The following is a 25,890-nucleotide window of genomic DNA, read 5'->3' as shown; positions in this document are numbered from 1 at the left end:
GAGGGACCTAACTTGAAGCTGGGGAGCAAGACACCCTTGGCAGTAGCATTCTGTCCACGTGTGTGCATGTTGGCGTCCTCTCTTGCTCTACCCAGTTTTGTTTGCTAGGACTTCTCCTTCGGTGGGGAAGAGATTGATCCATCTCCCTGCGATTCTTGCTGCCCATTACTCCTGCTTCCGAGTGTGCCCGTCACACCAGCTGTAGGCTTGCAGAGTTGCGTAGAGTCCGTGTCCGGGTCCAGTGGTCCTGTGGGGGCAGCGGGGAGGCCTCGACTGCCGTCCGTGCTGGGGACCCAGCAGGCTGCGGCTGGCATCCCTTGGCCATGGGGCGGATGCCATCAGGCCCTCCTGAATCCCACCAGGGCCCTCATGGCCCTGTTGTGGCCCAGCCCCGGGAGGAGGAGGACGCTATGAGCCACTGTCTTCTGAGGAAAGATGAGCCATCATATAAACTTGCAGTCTCTAGCCTCATGATGTAGTCTAGCTGGCCAGGAGCATTTTTAGGGCCAGGTCAGTGAACAAGGCAAGTGGTGGACCCACGGCAGGAAGTCAGAAGTCCCAATGGCCAGCGTGGTCCGTGGGTGAACATGCTGGCGTCACTGTGTGTCCGCCCCTTCCCCCCTTGCAGGACACCTGTTTGATCTGAGCTCTTTAAGCGGCAGAGCTGGACACACGGCTGCATACAGCGAGAAGGGGCTTGTGTACATCAGTGTCTGTGATGACAATGAAAACTGCTCCCCCGGCGTGGGTAAGTGCACAACCACTGCCACGCCTGGGTCTCCCGTCCCCAGGGCTGTCCCCAGCCTCCGCATTCCTGTGGCAAAAGAGAGGAGTAGAACTGAAGATCCATCACCTCTGCTGTAACATTCCGCTCATGGGGGGGAAACCCGTGGCTACGTGATGAAATGGTAGATGCAGGACACTTGCCGAGACCTCACTGGACGCTCAGAATGACAAGTGTTAGCTCTGGATTTGCAGAAAGCAGTCCTCAGAAAGCTGGTCACCTGAGTCCATAATTGTGCTTTTCCTCTCCCTTCACGTTCGGTACAGGGGCCTGCTTCGGGCAGACCAGGATCAGTGTGGGCAAGGCAAACAAGAGGCTGACCTATGTGGATCAGGTCCTACAGCTGGTGTATGAGGATGGATCCCCCTGTCCGTCCAAATCCGGCCTGACCTACAAGAGTGTGATCAGCTTCGTGTGCAGGCCTGAGGCCGGGCCCACCAATAGGCCCATGCTCATCTCTCTCGACAAGCAGACATGCACGCTCTTCTTCTCCTGGCACACGCCTCTGGCCTGCGAGCAGGTGGTGAGTCTGGGGCCCGTGTGGCCTCTGAGAAATGCCTGCCTGACGCCCAGGTGGGCCGTGGTTCCTGCACCAGCTTTCCTGCAGGTCACTGTCGGCCGCCACTCCCCCCCCGCCAGAGGGTACCCAGAATGGCTTAGCCACCCGCGATGGTCCCAACAATGAGTAGGTCTAAGTGCCCAAGCGCTTGGGGGATGTTGTTCCATCTTTCGTGCTTTTTTTGTGCTGCTTTTAAATTCCTGGGGTGACTTAGTGGTGATGAGGAGAATGTTACTGTGGACTCCAGCGAGGTCCTCCCTGTCTAACAGACGGAGTGCTCTGTGAGGAACGGAAGCTCCATTATTGACCTGTCCCCCCTCATCCACCGCACGGGGGGCTATGAGGCGTATGACGAGAGTGAGGATGACACTTCGGACACCGGCCCTGACTTCTACATCAACATCTGCCAGCCGCTGAACCCGATGCATGGGGTGCCCTGTCCTGCCGGAGCGGCTGTGTGCAAGGTTCCTGTTGACGGTCCCCCCATAGTAAGTATGGGAAACACAAGGCAGAAACAAGTTTTGCAAGATTTTTAACAACTGTCATGTTGTGTTTCTTGCTTTCAGTGGAGGGTTACTCAGGCAGATGGGAAGGTGAAAGGATCTGGGACTGTGTGTGTCCTGGGTCCAGTTGGGGAAGATTAACGTTAAGGATTTGTGCATTGAGCCATCAGCTAATGATGGCGACCAGGAGGTCTCTGAGTTGTGGAAGAAAACATGAACACGTGTGAATAGGGTGTCCTGTTAGGATTCTTAAGGTTGACTCTGATCAGGAAACTTACATGTAAAGTGGCAAGAAAGAACTGATAAGAACTTGATTTCTTTTTTTGAAATGCATGTCTTGGGTAAAGAAAGTGCTTGGGAGATACAATCACTTTCTTTGGTAAATGAGTCCTTTGGGGCAAGAGCAGATCTGCTAATTGCTGGATACTCTGCCTTAGAAGTTTGGGACTCCTAGCTCTTTTTAGTACAGCTTTGGCTCTTTGAAAATTGTCTTCATGAGTTATCCTTATGTTTTATCAAATTTTTGCTGTGCTTTATTATTTGAGATGCATCTCAAAAGGGTCTATTTCTACATTTCTATCTGTAGGCTTTACGCAGTCCTGTCATAAGATATGGAGATGTCCTTTTTTTTTTTTTAAGATTTTATTAGAGAGCGAGCATGCTTGTAGTACGCATGAGTTGGGGGGGGAGGGGCAGAGAGGGAGAAGCAGACTCCCTGCTGTGCAGGGAGCCTGACTTGAGGCCCAATCCCAGGACCCCGGGATCATGACCTGAACTGAAGGCATATGCTTAATTGCTTAATTGACTGAGCCACCCAGGTGTGCCTGGAGATGTCCTTTTAAAAATGGGTATTATCTGCAGCATCAGTGTAGAGAAATGGGAGCGGGTGGGGAAATTGGCCATGATATGAGTCTCTCCATGAGGAGCCAAGGGCCTGGGTGAACCACATCTTAGTAGGAAGCTCTTCAGTGCCGTCCTCTCTGACCGTGCAGGTTGGGACCCTGGATGTGAGTACCTTTCTGATAGGTCATATCTGCTGTATTTTCCTGCCTGGCTGTCCTTTTTCAGATTTTAAAAACGGTAGCCAGTTTCCTGCTTGGAGTAGGTGTTGAGTCATCATAGCCTGAACATGCCCCATGGTGATGAACGAAAGCCCCGTGGCTCACTCATGCACACATACACCACTTCTGACCATTCGTCTTTCCTTCGTTCTTGGGTTTATTTGCTCAGAAATATTTACTGAGCAGCCAGTGTGCGTCAGATGCTGTGCTGAGCTATAAAACGTCATGGGAAATAAGCCTGTGCCCTCCCAAGGATGTACCGAAGGGCACTGCCAAGGAAACCGAGCAATCCCGGGGCAGTGCTGGGTGTGAGGAGGCAGGCCGGCGTGGGGGCAGATCTGTGGGCTCCTGCCGCCGCCGCTCACCATCAGGTGATAGGGGACCATGCAGCATTCTTGATACTCCTGGACAGAGACCTATTGCCTGGAATCTTTGAAAATTCACCATGATTGGAAATAGAATCCTATTGTTAGAAATCGTAGGATCGAAACTGATGACTGCTGACAAACTGAACTTTCTGAGTAGCAGCTTTTATTGTCAAGACTTGTCAAGTGAGTTGCTCTTAACCTAGTTTCTTTAGATGCTACTCATTTTCAAAACAGATGAGGTATTGTTGTTGCAGTTCTGTATCAGCCTGTGTTCGCCAACCCAAGGAGCAATTTCCTGAAATGCTGTTTGTTTTTTTCTTTGTTTAGGATATTGGCCGAGTCACAGGACCTCCAATACTCAACCCCATAGCTAATGAAGTTTACTTGAATTTTGAAAGTAGTACTCCTTGCTTAGCCGACAAGCATTTCAACTACACCTCACTGATCGCATTTCACTGTAGGAGAGGTGTGAGTATGGTAAGTGTGCACCTGTTCACAGTCTGGGGGCTGAAGCCTGGTTTAGTGAGCCAGAGCTGCAGGCTCAGAAAGCATGCTTCAGGCGTAAGGATGCCCGTATTGAAAATGGATGGAATCATATGGTGTGTCAGTGGTGTATTGAATAATTTAAAACCATTAATTTTTTTTAAAGATTTTATTTCTTTATTTGAGAGCACGAGAGAGAGCGAGCATGCACATAAGCGGGGGAGGGCTCGGGGGGGGAGGGGGAAGCAGGCCCTCCACTGAGCAGGGAGCCTGATGCGGGGCCTGATCCCAGGACCTTGGGATCATGACCTGAGCCGAAGGTAGATGCTTAACTGATTGAGTCACCCAGGTGCCCCTAAAACCATTAATTTAACAATGAGTAAGCCCACACTGAATTAATGGGGCGGACTTTGCACAGTGAGGCTTGCTGTAATTTAAAAATGTGAAACACTTAAGCATAGGAGTAGTTTTCAATGTGTACCAACGTACAGAAGTGTCAGCTTTTTCCTTTTTTAAAACTATAGCATTAGTGATTTTATTCTTATTGGTAACTCAGACTTTTGGCAGCTATCATTGTTCAGGATATAACCAAAAATTTAGAAGTTAGTGAACAAAAGAAGGTCTCTCCGGAATCAAAATAGCTCTAACAGAGTTGCGTATGTTCCTTCTAAGGAGGTTATCGACTTCTGTTTTAAGTGCATTTAAAAATAACATGGCTTCCATCACGAGTGTCATTCTGTTCCACAGAGTTTCTGCATACGTTCTCTCTGTGAATAGGAGATGAATGGGTAGGTTGTGGCCCCCATTTCACAGGGACTCAGAGGTGTGGGTGCCGTACCTGACTCATGCAGCCCTGCAGTGGCCGCCGGGACTCCCCCTTCTCAGCTGGCGAGCTCTTTGCTCCAAGCAGCCCAGCTTCACAGTGCGGAGTCTATGCTTCTGAAATCTGTAACGCTCTGAAAACTCAGTCCTCTGACATGAGTGATGGAGGCTACTCATGGTATTTGTCCCACTTGATAAGAATATTCATACATTTGGCTACAGAAACATGAGTGTGCTTGACTGTAGGACTGTGTGGGGGTGTGTGTGGGTGTGCGTGCGTGAGAGAGAGAGAGAGAGGTGATAGAAATATGTGCCTCTTAAAATCCTGAAGATGATGAACTGTAAGGTTCATCTGGCCCTAAGGAGCTCAGGTAACGGGTTTTGGTTCTAGAATGTGTCTTGTGGATTCCCTAGGCTGACTTTCTGTTTTGTTGGCCTGTAGCAGGTCTGTCAGGGAAAGGGAGCTCTGGCTGCCCAGTGGTGGGAAGTGACGTGGCAGCAGCCTGGGGAGAGGAGGGACAGGGGAAGACACAGACCATCACTGCCTGGGCCCTCCCCATCTAGTGGCTCACCCCACCTCAGGGCCCTTGGACACATCCCTGTTCACAGATGGTCCGTTGGCCCTCAGGATAATTCTGAGTTACCAGGGGGGCAGAGCTGTGATCAGCGAACTCCTTTCATCTCTGGGTGTGTGTCTGCATGTTTGTGCAGTTTGTCCACCTGGCGGCCATCGGCACACACAGCCTAAGGCAGCGTGGCTTAATCTGTAGAAAGGCTGCCACGTTCGGTAGTTCACTCTTCAGAGGGGTTCTTTTGAAGACCCACCTCCCGAGGAGCGCCGGTTATCTCAGCCTCCCACATGGAGAGCGTGTAACGGCCTAGCTGGGAAACTGCTAACCCCACATGGTGGGCCGTCCACGGGGCGGGCACGGAGTCTCGGGGCGGCAGTGTCATGTTCAAAGTGAGCAGTGTTCACTGGCTTTCAGATACCGGGCACCTCACACGAAGTGTGCGCTCAAGGTTGGAAAGGTTTTAAAGAGATTTTCTGCCCCTGTGGTTTTTACCTTTAGTGGGAATACTTTTCCACTGAAGTTTATAGAAAAACCGATTCTCAGCAGCAACTAAAAATGAAGTTCCTGACCAGCTGCCCGTCTGTGCTGTTGCTGAGCAAGGGGGGCATAAGCATGCCGGTGCGGGCTCCGTGGCCTGCGTGCAGTCTGGCCGAGTGGTGTGTGGGCCTCGTCCGGGGTGGCCTCAGTTTGTAGCAGCGGGGTGGAGACGCTCCCGGCGAGCGTCCCAGAGTGCTTGGCTCCCTCCTCTGCCTTGGCAGGGCCTCACTTTCATACCCTGCTCGGTCATGACGTTTAAAGAACTGGTAGTGTGGACATGGGGACTTTGTCTAAATGCAGGGCCACGTCCTGGAGGTTGCGAGAGGCTCCAGGTGTGTGGGCAGGGCCATCCTGGTTCCTTGCAGGGTGGTGCCCCTGCCCCTCCCTCCTGGAGGGGGGCCACTACGGGTCACCCAGAGCACCTGGCAGCCTCCCAGCCACGGCCACAGCCCCGGAAGCGGGGGTCTCTCTCTGGTGCCAGCTGGGGGAGGAGAGCTGTGTGAGGATGCTGTACTTGACCCATGTGGGTTTTCTTTTGAACAGGGAGCTCCCATGCTGCTGAGGACCAGTGACTGCGACTTTGTGTTTGGGTGGGAGACCCCACTGGTCTGTCCAGACGAAGTGAAGGTGGACGGCTGCTCCCTGACGGACGAGCAGCTGCATTACAGCTTTAACCTGTCCAGCCTTTCCAAAAGCACTTTCAAGGTAATGCCGCTCAGCTGGAGCCCGCTGATCTTGGGGGCACAGCGGCCTGGGTTCTTTGTGATACCTTCTTGTGTTGTAGGTGATGGGGCACATGTGACCACTGAGGCACAGTGCACGGAGGGGTAATGGGCTTAGTCTCCGCCCTGGACACACAGGATCAACTTGTTGGGGATTCTAGACTGTGTAACGAACAAGGCCCAGCTAATGCCTGAGTTGTGCGCCACGGCTCAGAGTTAAGCTCCATAGGGCTTTGTGAGGATTAAATGATACAACGGAGGTCAGGAGGCTGCTTGGGGACGTGCATGTGACCACCGTGTATCCCATAAGGGCAGGGCCAGGTCTGGTACACCCAGAAGAGGCTGTGAGTCATTCCCTTGTGTCTCCTGCCAACCTGACTTCAAGATGCAGATGCAGCTCTTTTGCTGACCACAGAGGTAATGGATAGAGGCAGCTAGGATGTTCCTCTGACTTGAGATACATCTGTGTGTGTGTGTTGGGGGGGAGCTTATCTGGCCTGTGTGTCATGGGCTATTTGTGATATCGATGAGGCTGTGGGCATCTTGAGTCACTGGGGTTTGGGGACCCTCCACCTGGGGGCCTGTGATCTAGATGTTACTGAGTTATGCACCTTGGACCATGCCACCAGATCCCAGCACCTCCCAGGGGATGGTAGCTGGGGAGTAGTGAGCCCCGAGGCCCGTGCCCTGGCTCCTGTGATAGAGACCTTGCACAGGTGGGACTGGTGTGCTGCAGGTGTGAGCCTGCAGAGGGTGGGGCCAGCAAGGAAGGTGACGTACGTGCTCAGCGATGCTGTGTCTGCTTCCCGCTCATCAGCTCTGTCCTCAGCACTCCTGCGTCACAGGTGGGGAACCCGGGCTTCAGGAAGGTGGAGGAGCAGCCCGAGGTCTGACAGCCGGCTCCCCACCAGGGGCCTGGGGGTGGACAGAGGGAAGTGCCCAGATGGTGGGTCAGGCATTGCCCTCTGGAGGAAGGTCAGGAGTGGAGAGGAGGAAGGGAGCACTGAGGCAGCCGTGCACAGCCCGCAGGCAGCCCCTGCTTTCCGGCACGAGCGACGGCTCTCCCCACCTGGAGACCCACTGATGCCCACGCGTGTTCTTGTCTGTCCAGGTGACTCGAGACTCACGCACCTACAGTGTAGGGGTATGCACCGCGGCGGCAGGCCTGGATGAAGGAGGCTGTAAGGACGGCGGTGTCTGCCTGCTTTCCAGGAACAAGGGGGCATCTTTTGGGCGGCTGGCATCGATGAGACTGGATTACAGGCACCAGGATGAAGCTGTCATTTTAAGTTATGCCAATGGAGATAATTGTCCTCCAGGTAAATCTTTGTAGCAGGGTGTGTTTTATGTTGTGGGGAGTGTGGTGTTAGACCCGGCCACAGGAGGAAACTGAGGCATGGAGCTCCGGATGCTGTGAATGCGGACACCTGGCTCGGACCACATGGCGTTCCACCCACACAGCCCTGAGTGTGAGTGCTCTGGCCTCGGGCTCATGCTGGTCTGTGAGCCTCTTGTCATGTTGGGACCCAGAGGCCAGCGGTCCTGATGTCGGCTTAGGGTGGTGGCTTTCATAAGGGATCCTTGTGAGCGTTCCCAGGTGATCGTGCGCGGCAGCGAAAGCACAGCTGAGGTGCTGGTAATCAGGGTCACGCGGATGTTCTTCTTTTTTCCAGAAACTGAGGAAGGTGACCCGTGTGTGTTCCCCTTCATATTCAATGGGAAGAGCTACGAGGAGTGTGTTCTGGAGGGCAGGGCGAGGCTCTGGTGCTCCACCACGGCCAACTACGACAGAGACCGCGAGTGGGGCTTCTGCAGACACTGTACGTAGCGGAGCATGCGTCCGGGCTCGGGCTGCCGCTTAGCCGGCGTCCTCCCCAGGCTGGCTTCGTGCTCAGACCTCTGTGGCTGTCCGAGTTAGTCCTGTCGCATGTCGTTTTTCCATGTCACGCTTGTTTTGCATAAAGCGAGGACATCTCAAATGGCTCCGTGGGATGTGTTACGTGACTGGGTACATAGACTGAAGTAGGGCAGGGCTGACAGGCCGGTGCCAGGTGGTCAGCGGGGCCCGTTCTCTAACTCGGGCGGTGGGTGTCCTCGTGCTGGCGCCGCTGACGGCCGCTCGCGCCTGTGCGGAGTCCTGCTGGTCACGGGCCTGCGTCGGCAGGAAGAGCGGTGGGCTCACCCGCCGGCTCTCAGCCGTGCGGCGGGCACGGGGCAGGCCTGGGGCTTCAGGCTGAGCCGGGCCGCTCACGGGCGGCACAAACGGGCGTGAGTGCTCGAGGGACGTGATGAGGAGATACACAAACAACGACTTGATTCTTTTAAATGCTCAGGGAACGAGAGGGCATAAAGAAATTCTAAGTGTTAAATTTGCAGGGGCCTATTATAGTTTTGTTTTGAGGCTTATTGTGACAGGACCTTTCTCCTGGTCTGGTGGACAGCACTCACGTTTTTAGGCAATTACAGGTACCTGTTGCTGTTTTTATTTCTTGTCCTCATTCACACGTGACCAAATGTTGAATACCGGCCACGGGGGATTGAGCTAGTGCCGTGGGGTCATTAAGCACAGGAGGAGGCAGACACAGGGCCCTGGGGGGCCTTGGTCTGTTTTGGGCCGGGGGACACGTGAAGGAGACGGCGCAGCTCTGGGGGGGGCGCGGGGGCGCGGGGGCAGTGGCGGGTGGAGGCGCTGGCGCTGAGCACAGCGGGGCGGGCGGGCGGGGGGCCAGGCTGCCGTCTGAGTTTTCTGCATGCTGCTCCCCAGCAAACAGCCACCGGATGTCTGCAGTTATCTTCAAGTGCGACGAGGAGGCCGATATCGGGAGGCCACAGGTCTTCAGTGAAGTTCGTGGCTGTGAGGTGACATTTGAGTGGAAAACAAAAGTTGTCTGCCCTCCAAAGAAGATGGAGTGCAAATTCATCCAGAAGCACAAAACCTACGACTTACGGCTGTTGTCTTCACTCACCGGGTCTTGGTTCTTTGTCCATGAAGGAGACTCGTGAGTACCTATCACCACGTGCCAGCCGTGTCCTTCTCGGGCCTGATGGTGGTGGGCTCTTGGCAGTCCGCTTCCATGTCCCTGCAGAGCTGGGGCTGCCATGTAAAGCCGGTGCTTGCGGTGGCTCGAGAGCCCCTCACGGTGCCAGACCTGGTGCCTGGGGTTGGGTTTGAAGGCAGAGGTGGACAGAAAGGGAGCCTTTGGAACCAGGAGCCGGCGATCCGCATGCGATAGAATGAGTCTCGATGAGTGTTGTGCTTGTGAAGGGCTTCTGTCTGTTGCTGGGTGTGTGTGTGGGGGGGGTGCGTTGATTTTCTCAGCTCTTTGGCACCCACCCCGTGGGCTGTGTGGGTCTGAGATTTGTGGCCTGTGGCGGCCGCTCCATGTCTCTGCCAGGGGCCCTCAGACCAGGAAAGGCCTCAGCGTGGGGTGGGGGTGTGCACTTGGAGGCCTTCGGTCCTAAGGTCAGCAGCTCGCTGGGATTGGAGCCGCTGCAGATCCCAACCCAGCAGCCCTCCTAAACCACACCGTCTCAGGGTTCACCCCCACCTGCCTGGGTGCCATGCCCCCCTTTTCAGGAAGCAGCCACTCCCGGGGCCTTTACTGGAAAATCTGTTTTGGTGCTGCATTCTGAGGTGCCGTGGGGCACTTGGGGACCAGCACGGTTCCTGTTTCTGAAAGGGAGGGGCAGAGAGCTGCACCCCAGTGCGCAGGGCAGACTGGCCTTACACCCTGCTCCTTCACTTCTCTGTGTTGTTTCACAGGTACTATATAAATCTCTGCCAGAAAATATATAAAGGGCCTCTCGACTGCTCTGACAGAGCCAGCATTTGCAAAAAGAGTGCATCTGGTGTCGTCCAGGTCTTGGGGCTTGTTCACACACAGAGGCTGGACGTCTTAGGTAAGGCCCTGGGTCCTTGTTGTGCATGCTTACGGTGTTGCATCGCAGTTGGGAAGGTGAGGGCGTCCTCATGGCCAGGAGGGTCAGCACTGGCTTGAGCTGAAACCGCCAGATACCATTCCTTATGACTGTTTCTCAAGCATTTTGGTAATTCCTGGAACATTAGAGTAAGTACCACTTTGTATTCCCAGAGATGGCAGGTCCTAGCAGGTGTGTGTAGGGGGGTCACCTCTCCTGGGAACGTACTTCTACCCTGAGAGGGTCACAGTGGTTAAGATTCCTCTGAATCCTTGCTCCAGCTCTGGATTGAGTGCCGGAGTCTGCATATTATATGCACCAGCATTTATTCAGGAAAGCTGAACAGTTATGCAAGAACTTGGTAAAGATAATTCAGGGGTATGTTTTTGTAATGTCTTAACAATTAAGAAAATACTGAAGCTCTTTTTAATAGTGTTAGTAGAAAATTCATGTTGCAATTGGTTGTTGAGTGAAAGATTCTATCTTTCATTATTTATTTGAGAGAGAGCGAGAGTACGGGAGAGCACGAGCTTGGCAGGGATGGGGAGAGGGAGAAGGAGAAAGAGAATCTTTAGCAGGCTCCATGCCCAGTGCAGAGCCCGACGCGGGGCTCCATCTCACGACTCTGAGATCACGACCTGAACCGAAATCTAGAGTCAGACACTTAACCTACTGAGTCACCAAGGCGCCCCTGTCTTTCATTATTTAAAAGGTAGATCTTTCTTAGATAGGAATAACTGGGATATGTTCGGAGGAACCAGTAAAGAAAAACACCTTTACCTTGTTGGAGTAGAGTGGGGTCCCCGAGTTGTCCTGATTAAACCACGGGTGACTTGAGTCTGCTTGAGCTCTTGGAAAGGAGACAGGGAATTCCGAGGGACCACTGTCACTGTGGATGAGAGGCGCACCAGATGGTAGGGTCGCCTGGAGCGGCCTCCCAGCCCGCCATCCACCGCCGTTCCCACACGGCTCACGACGAGGGGTGAGGGTGGCTCTCTGCTCTGCAGTCTCGTGGTTGTGTACAGATACTGGATCAGCCCTTCCCCCGGCTGCCCACAGCCAGCTGAAAGAGGTTTGCAGGGTGAAGGCCTCACGGAAGGTTCGGCTAGCAGGGTCCCCAACACACCCGGGGCCTTACTCCTCGGCCCCAACAGGACGACTGTCCAAGGACAGACACCGTGACCCACATGCTCAGGAAGGGCTGCAGCCATGTGGGGTGGAGAGATGGACTGTCTGTTCCAGGAAGTCACGTTTATCTACAGCTGTGCTTTCTGCCTGTGCAATCCTCACAGCTCTGTGGGGGTGGGCTTGGGGTTAGAGTCCATGTCCCAGGTTGGGCAACAAGCTGGGGAAGGTCGAGTGTATTGCCCGGGAGTGGAGGGTGTCTACAGTAAGACCTGCGTTGGTTTGTTTCCCATGCCCCGGCAGTTTAAGAATTTCTCTTTAAAGCAGTAGAATTCTGTCTTCCAGAATTTTGCACAGGAGCCTGACTGTAATTCATCCGGTACAGCTTTGAATTTGGGCAGGGCTGAGGGCCTGGGCCTTTGGCAGAGCGGTCCCCTACGCCTTGGCCTGTGTCCCGGGAAGAACAGGTGGGAAGCTGGTACCAAAGCCTGTGTCCCCCCGTCCCCCCGGGTCTCGGGGGTGTGAGAGTCAGGGGCTGCAGGGTGGGTGCTGCTCCCGAGGCCCCCGCCCTGTGCCGCTGAGCCAGCGTGGGCTTGGGCTCCCCCAGGACGGCTCCGGGCGGCCACACACAGTAGCTGGAAGCGGCAGCAGCATTGAGCTGGCCGCCACGCTGGCTCCCAAGTGGCCACTGTGAGCAAGTGCTCACCTCTTAGACCCTGCAGGTCAGGGTCTTAGCTGTCTCTTCTCTGTGATATTTTTGGAAGTGGAAAAGTTGGATGCAGAGCCGGGAGACCTGAGAAATCAGAGTTGTTCTGCTTTTGGTTTTTCTCTTTGTAGTTTGGAGGTCTAGCTCCTGCCCTGTTACTCCTGGGATGTTCCGAGCGGTGGGGGGGGGGGGGGGGGGGGGATGTGTTGGGAAAGCACCTAAAATGACCCTGGAATCCTAAAAACTGGAGCAGTTGTGACAACTGCCGTTAGGCGAGGTTCTCTGTGTGCCCATCGTGCCGGGCTCATGGCAGACGCTCTGGGCGGTATTCCTCTTGCGCAGGTGAGGGGACAGGCTCAGATGCTCAGCAGCCCCGAGTCAGGCAGCTGGTGAGCAGGAGGGGCTGGGATTGGAACCCAGGTCTTCCCCAGCCGTGCAAGGTGTGGTACGGACCCAGAGGCGGTCACCAAGCTTGGCATGCTGAGAACCCAAGACTGAAGACTTAGGAGTCTTGAGAGAGCCGAACATTTGTTCTGTCTTGACTTTTAACGTTCTGACGCCGAAGCTTTTTATAACCACAAATCCATCCTTCGTGTGTTTCAGATGACAAAGTCATCGTAACTTACTCAAAAGGTTATCAGTGTGGGGAGAATAAGACGGCATCTGCCGTCATAGAGTTGACCTGTGCGAAGACCGTGGGCAGACCTTCATTCATGAGGTGAGAGGGTTGGGGCCTACACAGGGAGCTGTGGAGAGCAGGGACTGGGGGCTCACCAGCATCTCTCCCCCCGGTTTTCACTTTCAGGTGTGCGGACAGGTGTGCAGGGAGAGTGTGTTTGTGCAGCCACTGAAACTTGGGGCCTGGTGAGGGCGCCGGGCCTGTTAATTGTTCTAGAGTGTGCGGGGCTGCTCCACACAGGGAGGGATTTCCTGGAAAAGGGGCCGGATACACGGTCACTTGGCTAAAGTGACAATGTAAAGTGATGTTTCACCGGCCTCTGCCTTCGACATCATTGTAGAACCAAAGGGGCAGCGGTTGGTGCCGCCCAAGGCCAGCTGTTCAAGCAGCCTGAGACCCCCCCCCCCAAGCAGGTGGGGCTGACACCTGGGGTGCTCTTGGGTCACCCTAGAATTTTCTAGGCAACTCTGCATCTAGTGCTAGGAGGAGTTTGGCCAATAGAGGGAGCATACGAGTGCTGTTTCCCAAGCAGTGATTCTTCCAGAAGCTGGGCTGGAATTTCTGGGGAGACCTGGGAATTGTCTGAGGATTTAAATCAATGTAGGAGTCAGAAAAGCTTATAAAATAAAGTTCAAAAATTTGGGAGCAAATTTTTCCAGCTTTTAGATGTTGCACTGTTTTTCTTTTCTTTTTTTTTTTTTTTTTGAAGATTTTATTTATTTGAGAGAGAGAGAGAGGGGCGGGGGCTGGGAGAAGCAGACTCCCCACTGAGCAGAGTCTGACACAGAGCTCCATCCCAGGACACCGGGATCATGACCTGAGCCGAAGGCAGATGCTCAACTGACTGAGCCACCCAGGTGCCCCTAGATGTTGCACAGTTTCTTAATTAAAAACAAAACAAAGCAAAACTGTTGAACAGTTTGCTTGCTTTTTCACATTGCTGATGTGCTAGACCATCACCTTCCCTATTACACTGTTGAGAAAAGTCAGTAATAGCCATTCCAGCCAGAGCTGCCAGTGCCCACTGTGGGGGTGGTGAGGGCTCGGCGGTGGGGGGGCTTCCGTGGGGACCCAGGGCTCGGCCCGCTTGGAGCCCTGAAAGCCAGGCTTCCAGGCGCAAGAGGCTCCGTGCGGCCGCGGCCCCGCGCCGCCCCGAGCCCGGCTGGCCGTGACCACGGTCCTCGCTCGCTCCCTCCAGGTTCGACATCGACAGCTGCACGTACTACTTCAGCTGGGACTCCCGGGCTGCTTGTGCTGTGAAGCCGCAGGAGGTGCAGATGGTGAACGGCACCATCACCAACCCTATAAACGGCAAGAGCTTCAGCCTCGGAGATATTTATTTTAAGTAAGTGGAACATTTTCTTTTCGAGCACTGAAATGTATTCAAAATGAAGCCAGCAATTTAGACCTTTCCCTAATGGGGCGGGGGGGCTGCAAGATGATAAATAGGCAGTGTGTTTTAGTTACTGTTTCTAGGTGGTTGTCATATTTTGCTTAAACCGAGGGAAAGCATTACTCAACCATGAAGTTTTAACACCAAAGATGGTGAATTCTCTTGAGTGTAAAAATAAAGTCTCCCCTCCTCCTCCCCTTCCTGATAATCTCGGGGGTCGGCTACCGGACCTCAGGGACCGGCCAGAGCTGCTGGCCGCACCCGGGGCAGGCTGGGGTGGGCCCAGAGCGGGACGCCACTCAGAGTGCAGGCTGGGGACGCAGGAAGACGATGGGGTGGAAGCCTCACAGGCTCCCAGGCCGGCAGAGCCGGAGAAGGGCCGTGGCTTGCAGCCCTGCAGTTCCCGGGTGTTTGAGTCCCTTGTAAATGGGTTTCTGGAAGGACTAGAGTCACTGCCATCTTTTCTGTCTCTTCAGGCTGTTCAGTGCCTCTGGGGACATGAGAACAAATGGGGACAAGTACCTGTATGAAATCCAGCTTTCCTCCATCACAAGCTCCAGAAATCCAGCATGCTCGGGGGCCAACATATGCCAGGTTAAACCAAACGACCAACACTTCAGTAGGAAAGTTGGAACTTCTGACAAAACCAAATACTACGTTCAAGGTAATTGCTTTCCATCAGTGTTCCGTGTTCAGCTTCTTCAAAGGAGGGACGTTAGAATTTTCATGAAGAAACCCTTCCGTTGAAATCCCCGATTTGAAAGCAGAAGCCCGGTCTGTGTCTTGATACGCAGTCGTCAAAATGATTGAACAGTGTGTGTGAGACGAGCATTTCACTGTAGGAGAAAGTCACCTCAGTTCCAGATGAACACCCGAAAACCAAAACTTGGTTTCAACCCGAGGTTGTGAAGTGGGGGTGAAGCAGAAGATAAAGTGTGCGTGTCCAAGAATTGCCTTCGATTTTGTTTTGTCATGTTGGTTCTTTACTTGGCAACTTTCAGATATTTTTACAGTAGAGTAAGACATTTTACATTTATCAAAAGGTTGAAAAGAAAGGCTAGACACCCTTTAAAAAGTTAAATGTGTTTAAAAACCCAGCCGGCTCTGTTGTAAAAAGGGCTCCTAGAGATTCCCCGAGAAGAGAAGCAGCTGCTCCCCGAGTGGTAGGAGCCCAGACGTCCGTGCGTTCACGCGCAGACGCTGAGCGCCAGGTCAGCCTGATTTGCTGTCAGGATTCCACATTATGGAGTCAACTCCTGTGGTTCTCTGTTCTTTTCCAGTAATTCTGAGTTGGATTCACTCGGGTCACATCTGCACGTGCATTTATTTATTCGTCGTTCTTTAAACTCCTTTCAGACCTTTTCACTTTCAGTATTCACCAACGCTAGAAAGTCGGTTTAGTATTAAGACCACTTTTTGCATTTCGTGAAAATATCAGTTTAAATCTCTTCTCAAGTCTCCACTCATTCCAGAGGGCAAGAGTAGGAAGCCACGGAGCCCCGTCTGGCTGCGATTCGGCTCCCCCATCAGCTCGGGGATGTGCGCCCACATGCCAGCCTGGTGGGTGGTCCATTTGGGTCACGCCTCAGCCAGTTGTGAGTGAGAACTCGTGGGACCTTCCTGAGTCCAGCCGTGGGGCTTGGGGCTCGGGCTCCCTTTGGTTCGTGAACGTGGCTGCTTCATGCACTGAACGCCCTAGCCCCGTAGCAGTGGCTGTGAACTTCCAGCCGCCTGTGGAGTTTGGAGAGGGCAACGTCTGCACACAGCTCCGTCACTTCTGACACCAGCTGCAGGTTTCAGGGAGGTTCTGTCACCACCCTGAGGTTTGATCATTTGTTAGGACTCAGGACTCATTTGCGCTGTTACAGTCACGGTTAAGGATGGAAATTGGCCAAGGGAAAAAAGCACATAGGATGGCGTCCAGAAGGGAGCAGGATGCTTCCATCATGCTCTTCCTGCGGCATGAGGATGGGTTCCATTCCCAGCACCAGTGTGTGACGATATGTACAGAGTCTCGCCAGCCAGGGAAGCGCACCGAGCCCCCAGCGTCCCGGGCTCCGTGTGGAGGCTTGTTTAGTTGGTTGACTGGCTGGTTGCCCACTGGGTCCATTTCCGTCTACGGAGGCGCTGATAACGCGTGGCCAGTCCCTGTTCTGAATCCTACTGTTAGCTGAGGACGGAGCCAGACCTCTTCTGGGGCAAGGCTCAAGACTTCCCTGCTCCCTGACGTGAGGCAGGGGCTCCGTAACGTGTGTCGGGCGGCCTGTGGAAAAGCGTGCATGTGGGACCTTTGAAGAAGGCCCTTTATCATAATTTTAAGTGTGTGCAAACTTTTTACAGACTGTGGAAAGATGAACTCGGCCCTTTATTGAAAAGTTGATGGTAACGTTGCCTGTATTGTGTCTTCCTTTCTGACAGATGGTGATCTAGATGTGGTGTTTGCCTCATCCTCTAAGTGTGGAAAAGATAAGACGAAGTCTGTGTCTTCCACCATCTTCTTCCACTGCGACCCTTTGGTGAAGGACGGGATCCCCGAGTTCAGCCACGAGACTGCTGACTGCCAGTACCTGTTCTCCTGGTACACCTCTGCCGTGTGTCCTTTGGGGTGAGTGCGCTGGCCCGGCCTGGGCCGGAGCTTCCTGTCGGCCGCTTTCTGCTCAGGATGCACACTTCCCAGCTGTACCCCCAACCTGCTCCCTCAGGACTTAGCTCAAGCATGTGTTTGTATGTGTTCTCTGCCCCCAGTGTTGTCTTGTGGGAACATTCCAGTGTGTCTGAGAGCCAGAGAGGCAAACCCCATGTAGCCGGCATCCGGCTTCAGTGGCTGTCCAAGTCTTGCCCTTCCTGGTCCCCCACGCCCCCATCACCACCGTCCGCCACTCCCAGTGCATTGGCCGTCCGCCTGCATGCACGCTCGAGGCCCGAGCGCCCCCACTTTCTTTCCCGGCCTTCCCCAGCCGGCATTTCCCCTCACTGGCTCACCAGAAGTGGCAGGCTCTGTCTCATCTTTGTGTTCCAGCACGGTTTTCCGTGTGTTTTGGTGCAGATTATTATGTGGTAAATGTTACTTTAACTTGAACGATGTATTGTGTGTGTTTGAAGGAATGAAAACTTGTTCTACAGATTTTGAAAATCAGCTACAGGCCAGGTTTTCATGGGAAGTATGCGTTTCTGTGCTGAGGGCTTTCTGGTGAGGGAAGGGCCATCTGGGCCTCCGTGTGGCCACAGGGAACCTACCTCTTCTCGGACCCCATAGCCTTCGTCCCTCTGCCTAGGTCATGGCCGTGTTTGGAGGCCCTCATCTAGAACACAGTGTTACATGTTGCTCTCCTCTTGTATTTGCTTTCTTCCTGTTTCATCCACGTCAGGTTCTTATAGGAGCGTCTCGTTCTCTGTGCTGAGACTGAGATCAGGAGGAAAAGTTCTTCCCATGCAGTTGTTGGCTTTGTGTCCCGGAGAAGGGTGTCTCTGCAGTCCGTAGAAACCGTGCTAGGGACAGTGGGGGAGTTCCAGATGCCATCTGTCAGATCTTAAGTCAGTATTCACTTTTAAAAAGAGTACACTTTGTCCTGTATTTTCCGGGGACATGGATGTAAGGCAAGTCTTAGCAAATTTCTAAATGTGGGTGCTGTATAAACAACACACACGGTGCAATTAAGTTAAGGACCAGTAACAAGAAATTAACTGAAAAATAGAAACCCATTTGGATACTAAACCACACTTAAGAATAATTCCTGGCTCATCGGGGAGCCCAGAAGTAGAAACGAGAGCACACTTAGAAGTGAGTGATGTCGTGCAGCCAATGCCCCCGCTGGTCCCGGCTTTCAGGGCAGGGCGTGCGGGGCTGGCCGATGTGCGCCTCGTGGGGCTGTCCCCGCCCGAGCACACAGTGACTGGGAACGCTGAGCTCCTCCTCCTCATGGTTCCGAACCAGATCGCTTGATTCCGGCTGAATTTTTTTTTTTTTTTTTAAGATTTTATTTATTTATTTGACCGAGAGAGGGAACACAAGAAGGGGGAGCTGGAGAAGGAGAAGGGCTTCCCATCGAGCGGGGAGCCTAATGCGGGGCTCGATCCCAGGACCCTGGGACCATGGCCTGAGACCGGCTGAATTTTGATCAGTGTGGTTATCCTTATGTGGTCGGGCCGTCAGCTGCCCTCTGACCCAACTCGAACCGAGTGGTTTTCTGAATTTGTAGCATCTTTAGCATCCAGTTCATTGCGTGTGTGTGGCCTGTCGCAGTGCCCTCTCTCCTCCCGAGCAGCCCGGATGGCCCCTGTCACTTTGCTCTCTGCTTTCTCGGGGTGGGGAAGAATTGGCGGTAGTGGGTTCTGTCGGCACAGGCGTGAGGGCCCGAGGGTTCGGAAGTGTCGAGTCATTCCACAAAGGTCTGGTTCTCTGAGCAGAAAGGGAAGTCCGTCCTGGTGCTTCTGGTCTTATATTAGTTAAGTTTACTGTTTCCGTTGAATGGTTAAGGTCCTGGAAATATACTGCTGTTCACCACGTGTGGGTGGGAGTGGTGAAATCTTAGCTGGTTGAAGAGCGGCCGTGTTGGTCACCAGCCCTGCCTCCCGGGACAAGCAGCCTGGACAGACTGTCCGTGTCGCGCCCCGTGGTGACCTGGGGAGGGTGTCCCTCAAACCCCGCCCCCCCCGGCTCACTGATGCCGCGTCCCAAGACAAGATGCAATGAGGGAGAAGCCTTCCCCGGGCGGCGGTCACTGTTTGGCCCCAGAGAGGAGAGCTGTGGTCCTGGCAGACCAGTGGGCCAGCTCGTCCCTCTCGGCCACCTCGTAGCTGACGGCCGCCCGGTGGGATGAGCTGGGGCTGAGGCTGCGGTCCCGCGTCGCCGCCTTTCGCCTGTGCGCTGTACTCTTGCCTGACCTCACTGTCCGAGGACTTGGTCCCCCGCCGGTCTGCACGTCCTGGCCTGGGGCCGGCGAGCGTCGCTGCTGTGGTGGCATGTGCCTGAGTGAGGTGGCTTCCTTTCAGGGTGGGCCTCGACGGTGACAGCGTGGGCGAGGACACGCCGGAGCACAGGGGGCTGTCGGAGCGAAGCCAGGCCGTTGGGGCGGTCCTCAGCCTGCTGCTGGTGGCGCTCACCGGCTGTCTGCTGACCCTGCTGCTCTACAAGAAGGAACGGAGGTAAGGGGAGGGAGGCCGCTGGGCCACCAGGATCTGTGCCTGTGCGTGTGTGTGTGTGTGTGTGTGAGAGAGAGAGAGAGAACGGTATGGACGCGGTCTCTGGGGTTGTGTTCCGTAAATAGCTGTGTTCCTGTGACAAGGTGTCGTGTCAGACCGGCGCCATGGGGCCCGTCCCAGGCATGTGAGTCCGTTCCTAGGACGTTGGTCTTTGGTTGTGTCCAGAGATGGACAGAAAATGAACACGTTTTATGAGCAGACGATCAGCTGAGCCCTCTACACTATCCTCCCCTTGCAAAAGTGAGCATTTACGAGATGCCTGCTGTAGGATGCCATCCTCTGGGCTCGTCCCCACACGTGGCTGTCCCTCCAGGAGATTGCCATGTCATGCATGAGTGAAGCCCCAAGCCCAGGAGCCCTGTGGTGTGGCCGGAGCCGGCGTCCAGAGTCCTGAGTGCGGCCATCCCACCCCAGAGAGGCTGGCACGGGAACGAAGAATCAGGGCAGAAGGGCTGGGTACGAGCTGGTCTTGGGTTAGTCGTTCGGCACACACAATCCCAGTGCAGCCTGGGGTGGCGGGGACGTGTGGCCTTATGGTCACATGGGACAGCGGAAGCACAACTGTTAGGTAACTTGCTCTTGCCTTTGCTAGACCACTCGGGGGGGCAGGTTTCAAATCCACTTCTGTCTAATTCCAGAGTGTTCTTTTCACTGAACTGGTTTATCGCCCCTCCGCCATGGGCTTCCCGTGCCCGGGCCGTGCAGGGCTGTGTCGTGGGGGCTGCAGGCGTCTCTGTCGGTGGGCGCTCGAGCTGTGGGGCTGGGGAGGGGCTGGCCAGCTGGGCCCCCTGTCCTGCTGGTTCCCCCCTGCAGTGACTGTGCTTGCCTTCCAGGGAGATCGTGCTGAGCAGGCTGACCAGCTGCTGCAGGAGAAGTGCAAACGTGTCCTACAAATACTCGAAGGTAATTTCCCGTCCCCCCTGCCCCCAATATCCAGCTGTCCGTACGGTGGTGACATCAGTCAGTGATGAGAAAAATGCCGTCGTAGGCAATTTGACGTACGAAAGGGAAAACATCATCCGTCGCTTTTAACCCAAACACACTTTTTGTTCTTTTTTCTTCCGAGTTTTTCTCGTTGTGGTTACAGCTGATTTTCTGAGAACATTTAATACTCGTTGCTTCTACTTTTTTAGTTATTTAAAAAAAATAAAAAATAATGAAAATTTTTGTGCATCTGGCATTTGGATGGTTGCTTTCAGATAAATTTCCCTAAAACAGGCCTCATTTGGTTGAAGAGCTACACATTCTCATGACTTGCGGTACTCCTGCCAAACTGCTTTCTGAAAGGCTTATCTCAGACCTTCATGTCCTTCCTGTGGCTTCTCTTACTGCCTGTCCCATCACCCCCCGTCCCCCCAGGGCACCTGGCTTGAGTAGAGGCCTCTTTCCTGCCCTCGGGGACACTGTCTGCCTTGGGGGGTCTCCTCAGGAGCTGACAGTTGCCAGCCCTCCCTTCCTCTCCTGGTGGGGAGCCTGGGAACGTGGTGACTGCAGTGGGCAGGGGAGGGGGGTCCCCAACTCCGGGGTAGGTCGTGGAAGGGAGAGCCACGGGAGCAGAACCGAGTGGGGCCTCAGATGGGCTCCAGGGTCCTGCTTTGTCCCTGGCAGGTGAACAAGGAGGAGGAGGCAGATGAGAACGAAACGGAGTGGTTGATGGAAGAGATCCAGGTGCCGACCCCAAGGCCCGGGAAGGAAGGACAGGAAAACGGCCATGTTACCACGAAGTCTGTGAAGGCCGAAGCCCTCACCTCCCTGCACGGGGACGAGCAGGACAGTGAGGATGAGGTCCTGACCATCCCGGAGGTGAAGGTGCACTTGGGCAGAGGGACTGGGGCCGCGAGCATGCCGCATGGGCGCACCCCACAGAGGAGGGGGCTTCGGGAGAGCGCAGACGGTGCCGGGGTGCTGCCGCGAGGGGACCTGGCCCGCAGAGGGAAGTCCAGGCCTGCGCCGCCGAAGACCGTGAGCTCCGGCGGCCTGGCGGCCTTCCACGACGACAGTGACGAGGACCTCTTACACATCTAGTCTCCTGGTGCCTCCAGGAGACGCAGGTCCGGTGTCACCAGGCACCTCCAACCAAATAAGACTTCAGCTCGAGGATGCTTCTATCATTTTTGCCTTTAACAAAAACTGTTTCAAAAGGGAAGAGTTTTTGTGTTGGGGGAGAGGGTGAGGAGGTCAGGTTTACGGTCCTTGGAACGAGGCTCTGTTCCCGTCGCAGGGGAGGAGCCGGGGCCCTGGGTTTTGTCCCCAGCCCTCACTTAAAAGCGTGGCAGCCGTGCGCCTCATACTGTGCGCCTGGGCCAGACGCATCTTGGAACCGAGGGCTGTGTATTTGAGAAAAACCCTTGCTGCTTTAGGCCCTGTAGGGTTTTGACCATTATATTTTAGCATTTAATTCTCTCCTCCTATTTATTGACTTTGACAATTACTCAGGTTTGCGAAAAAGGAAAAAAACAAAAACAAAAACAAAAAACACAAAAAACACAAAAAACGCCACAAACAACCCCACAGTCTTTTTCCTGACGGCAGGGTAACATAGTGGTTCATCCCCTGTCCGGAGGAGGAGCTGTTGGTGTGCTAGGAAGGTTCCATATGAGATTTTGAACTGGTCAATAATGTATCCTTTAAGTTAGAATGCTCCATTCTGTCCTTCCTTTTTGCTTCCTGTTTCTGAAGGGAACACGCACGTGCAGGGGTCCCCGAGTGCCTAGGCTTGGGACGGTTCGCCTGTTCTCTGCCTTTAGTCAGTAACGGCTGCAGCTTTTTGCATGACATCCTCAATCCTAGGTGCACAGAGCACATGTATCAGTATTTCTTTCGCCGGCTGGTGAATTCAAACAACCCACCCAAAGATTGATTATTTTTGTGTGTGTGTGAGGATGGAGTTGAGATGTCAGAGAAAATAACTTTTTCCCAGATTTGGGATATAGGTCTCACCTCTTCAGGTTCTCATGATACCACCTTTACTGTGCTTATTTTTTTAAGAAAAAAAAAAGTGTTTATCAACCATTCGACCTATAAGAAGCCTTAATTTGCACAGTGCGTGACTTAACAGAAATTGCATGAAAGCCGACGGGCCAGCACTTTGCCCTAGCGTTGCACTTGGGATTCCTGCGCTGGGGGTGCTGGCTCCACCGCTCAGTGCTGCAGGACGGGAGGGCAGGACACTGTCCTTCCCTGGCTGTTGGCACCTTTCTTGAAGTGTTTTTCTCGAATTATAGAATTGTATATAGACTCAGTGGTATTCATGTACTGAAAAGCAAGCTGCCCTTGGTTTGTACTCGGTTTGGCTGGCTAATTTGATTTCAACATGAGTGTATTTTTTAAAATTGATTTCTTTTCTCATTTTTTTTCAATCAAATTTACTGTAATATAAAGTATTCAACAATTTCAATAAAAGATAAATTATTAGTCAGGTGTTACTGCTTTTTCCCCCTCGATGGTGAAAAGTTGCCGAAAGATGGTGAAAGGCTGCCTGTGTGTTCTGTGAAGTTCCTGAAGAGGTCTGTGCTTGGGGTTCGGCAGCGGGGGGATGGCGGGGGTGGGGGGTCCCCGCTAGCCCTTCCTGAGCAGCACCGCGGGTGCTCTCTGGACTCATTCCTGCGGGCAGGTTCGAGCACCAGGGCCACCTTGCCCTGTGTTCGGCTCCCTTGAGGTCTGCTGTCATCCCTCTTTTCGAGAAAATGGACGTCAGGGTATCCCTGGGTTGTCCAAGTGGCCACCTAGGAGTTCGGATTCTGGTGGCGCCGACGAGCGTGCCGGTGAGCTGTCCCCATCTCGCACGGGGGTGGTTCCTCTGTATGCTCATCACTCTGACCCGTAATGAGTTTCTGAGATGTTAATGCCAAAGTGGATGAAGCAGAAAGTGACAGTGTCAACTTAGACCTCTTGGAGTCAGCATCCTTCCTTCCCTCCGTCTCGTTTTTTTCATTATCCAGTTGGAGTGACTTTTTTTTTCTTTTTAAGAATTTTACAATGTCGGGCACCTGGGTGGCTCAGTCGTTAAGCGTCTGCCTTCGGCTCAGGTCATGATCCCAGGGTCCTGGGATCGAGTCCCGCATCGGGCTCCCTGCTCCTTGGGAGCTTGCTTCTCCCTCTGCTCCTCTCTCTCTCTCTCTCTCTCATGAATAAATAAATAAAAAATCTTAAAAAAAAAAAATTTACAATGTCTCTTCTGAAACAGACACTCAAGTTTTAGAGAAGTGTATGTTACGACCAAGGTGTCACTGGTCCTCGGGCATCGTGCCCTCCCCCGCTTCCCCCGAAGACACAGGAAGCCCCTCGGTCAGGAGGTCTGGGGGGCCACTTGCGCACACGCCCCGGCCCTGTTGGTGAGCTCGATGGCAGGGGTCTTCGCCTGCACTCCGGGCTGCCTGCTGAGTGCGCAGCTCATGGCCGGACAGCCGAGGGGGCCAGGTGGCCTGTGTGCTTGAGGGCATTTGCTTGGACTCTTGAGAACCTAGACCATCGCTGTCTGGGTTCTGAAAGACAGTCACCATCCTTGTCAGTTGTTGCTGTAGGTAGTTTTAGGAAAATGTGCCCTGCCTGCAAATAGGAACTATGGTGTTTCCAGAGAAGGGATCTTACTGGTAAGAGTACAACCCAGATACTCTGTTTCCTTGAACCAACTTTTTTACGCCCTTTTGTTGGAGACTGTCCAAGAGTGGCAGAGAAGTAGAGTAAGGGGGGGATAAACACAATGTAGGCAAACCTGTGTCAGGGAAATCCATAGTAAAGTAGAAATCTGCTCTTACTAGAACACTTAAAACCAGACGAGCCCTTCAGGAAGACTGACTGCCACCTGGGCATTTAAAACAATCTTGTGGGATAATCCAGTCCACGTGAGTGAACTGATGGGCATGGAGGACTTAAGTCTCTTATTGGGGATCAGGTCACTAGGGGATAGTGAGCATGCTGGGGGCAGGCAGTATGGACGAGGTTAGATTTAAAGAAATCCCCTTCACCAGCTTCTGAAGAGCACCCACGACTCAGGTGCATTCACAGGGCTTGCTTCTCCAGCTGGGCTTCACTGGCTCGGGGTTGGCCTCGCCCTCGAGCTAGCCTTGCTGTGTGGCCGGGGAGCACGGGGCGAGCGAATGATCCCGGCAGAAAGCACCAATGGGGCTGCTGGGGGTGCGGGGCTGGCCACCTGGCTGGGCAGTCCTGTAACACACGTCCAGGCTCGGGTGGGGGCGGTGTTCAGGGCAGATGGAGGAGGTAAGGCTGGAGCGGGCCCAGGACTCGCAGCGTCTCCTGAAAGTCACGGTGAGCCGTGTGCGCTTGCCCCGGAGGCCCCACGGCGAGCCGCGGAAGGGCGGGGTCGGTGGAAGAACGGCTCCCTGGCCGTGCACACACTGGAGAGCCTCTCAGCCTGGAAGGGAGTCCTGGCGGGAATACAGAGTTTTCTTAAAGATGGAGGGAAATGGGGCACCGGGGTGGCTCAGTCCGTTAAACATCTGCCTTCGGCTCAGGTCATCATCCCGGGGTCCTGGAATCTAGCCCCGCGACAAGCTCCCTGCTCATCAAGGAGTCTGCTTCTCCTGCTCCCCCTGCTTGTGTGCTCTCTCGGTGTCAAATAAAATCTTAAAAAAAAAAGAGCAAAGGGAGGCTTGTGAACTGTTAACTCCTGTTTCTTCACCTCTTAGTCTGTGTTGTGTGCTGACCAGTTTGCAAACCAAATTCAGTAAAAAAATTACTTCTAATACTATTTTGGTACAGCGTTAGAGGAAAACCAGATTGAACACATGGTGCAGGTGGTCATTACGCCTGGAGAGGGCAAAACTGTGGAGCCCCCGTCTGTGCTCACAGCCAAGTTGGGGTGACCTAACGGCTGCTCTCAGCACCGTCCTGGAGGAAACGGCCTTGGGGAGCTGGCCGCGTGGGGTGCATAGCTGGAGACAGACACACCGTGGGGTGCGGTGCCCCAGAAAGCCATGAAAGAAGCCGAGGACCATGTCCCGGCAAACCTTGTGACCCTTGACTGCAGACTTTTTTGTTTTAATTTTGAGACAATCAGAACATAACAAATTTTGAACAAACAAGATAAGGAACTTTTGTTTTCCTCATTTGCTCTTTTTATTTAAGCCCAGAAAATTCCTCTGTCCTCTTTGTACTTTCGTGGCCTTGACGTGAGAGGTTGTCCTCCTCACCCTGCTTGGGGTCTGAGACCCTGACAGGCCACTCTCCCCGTGGGCTGCCCCTCACCCGCCCCTCACCCGCCCCGCCCCTGGAGGATCCCTGTTGTGCTCTGCCCCACCTCGTGGCTTTACGACTCTTGTTCAGGAAGCATGGGAGAGGGACCTTGGGGGTAACGAAATCATACTTAAACTAGGAAATCTTGTCATCATAGAGTGATGTTTTCCAAAGTGTGCCCCGTGGAATCCTTGTTCTGTATGATTTTGGTAGATGTTCTACAAAAAGTGTAAAGGGCCTGTGCCCAAGTCAGTTTGGAGG

The 25,890-nt window shown here is 53.9% G+C and overlaps 1 protein-coding gene across 1 annotated transcript in view; it reads left to right on the top strand.

Moving 5' to 3' along the window:
• The window catches only part of IGF2R (insulin like growth factor 2 receptor), a 102,229-nt gene extending 79,381 nt beyond the window's left edge, over positions 1-22,848 (top strand). Inside the window, exons 33-48 of the mRNA XM_044917647.1 lie at positions 629-748; positions 1,051-1,307; positions 1,613-1,831; positions 3,603-3,752; positions 6,233-6,394; positions 7,523-7,730; positions 8,085-8,231; positions 9,176-9,410; positions 10,175-10,311; positions 12,764-12,878; positions 14,038-14,184; positions 14,709-14,896; positions 16,651-16,837; positions 19,225-19,377; positions 20,268-20,337; positions 21,043-22,848. Of these exons, the coding sequence (XP_044773582.1) occupies positions 629-748; positions 1,051-1,307; positions 1,613-1,831; positions 3,603-3,752; positions 6,233-6,394; positions 7,523-7,730; positions 8,085-8,231; positions 9,176-9,410; positions 10,175-10,311; positions 12,764-12,878; positions 14,038-14,184; positions 14,709-14,896; positions 16,651-16,837; positions 19,225-19,377; positions 20,268-20,337; positions 21,043-21,459 (2,912 nt within the window). The 3' untranslated portion in view covers positions 21,460-22,848. The remainder of the gene's footprint in view (positions 1-628; positions 749-1,050; positions 1,308-1,612; positions 1,832-3,602; positions 3,753-6,232; positions 6,395-7,522; positions 7,731-8,084; positions 8,232-9,175; positions 9,411-10,174; positions 10,312-12,763; positions 12,879-14,037; positions 14,185-14,708; positions 14,897-16,650; positions 16,838-19,224; positions 19,378-20,267; positions 20,338-21,042) is intronic.
• Positions 22,849-25,890: the final 3,042 nt, after the last annotated feature.

Source organism: Neomonachus schauinslandi, chromosome 8 (assembly GCF_002201575.2).
Source record: "Neomonachus schauinslandi chromosome 8, ASM220157v2, whole genome shotgun sequence".
NCBI classification, from domain to species: Eukaryota; Metazoa; Chordata; class Mammalia; order Carnivora; family Phocidae; genus Neomonachus; species Neomonachus schauinslandi.
The sequence above is the reverse complement of the archived record's forward strand: the minus strand, read 5'-3'. Positions and strand labels throughout refer to the sequence as shown.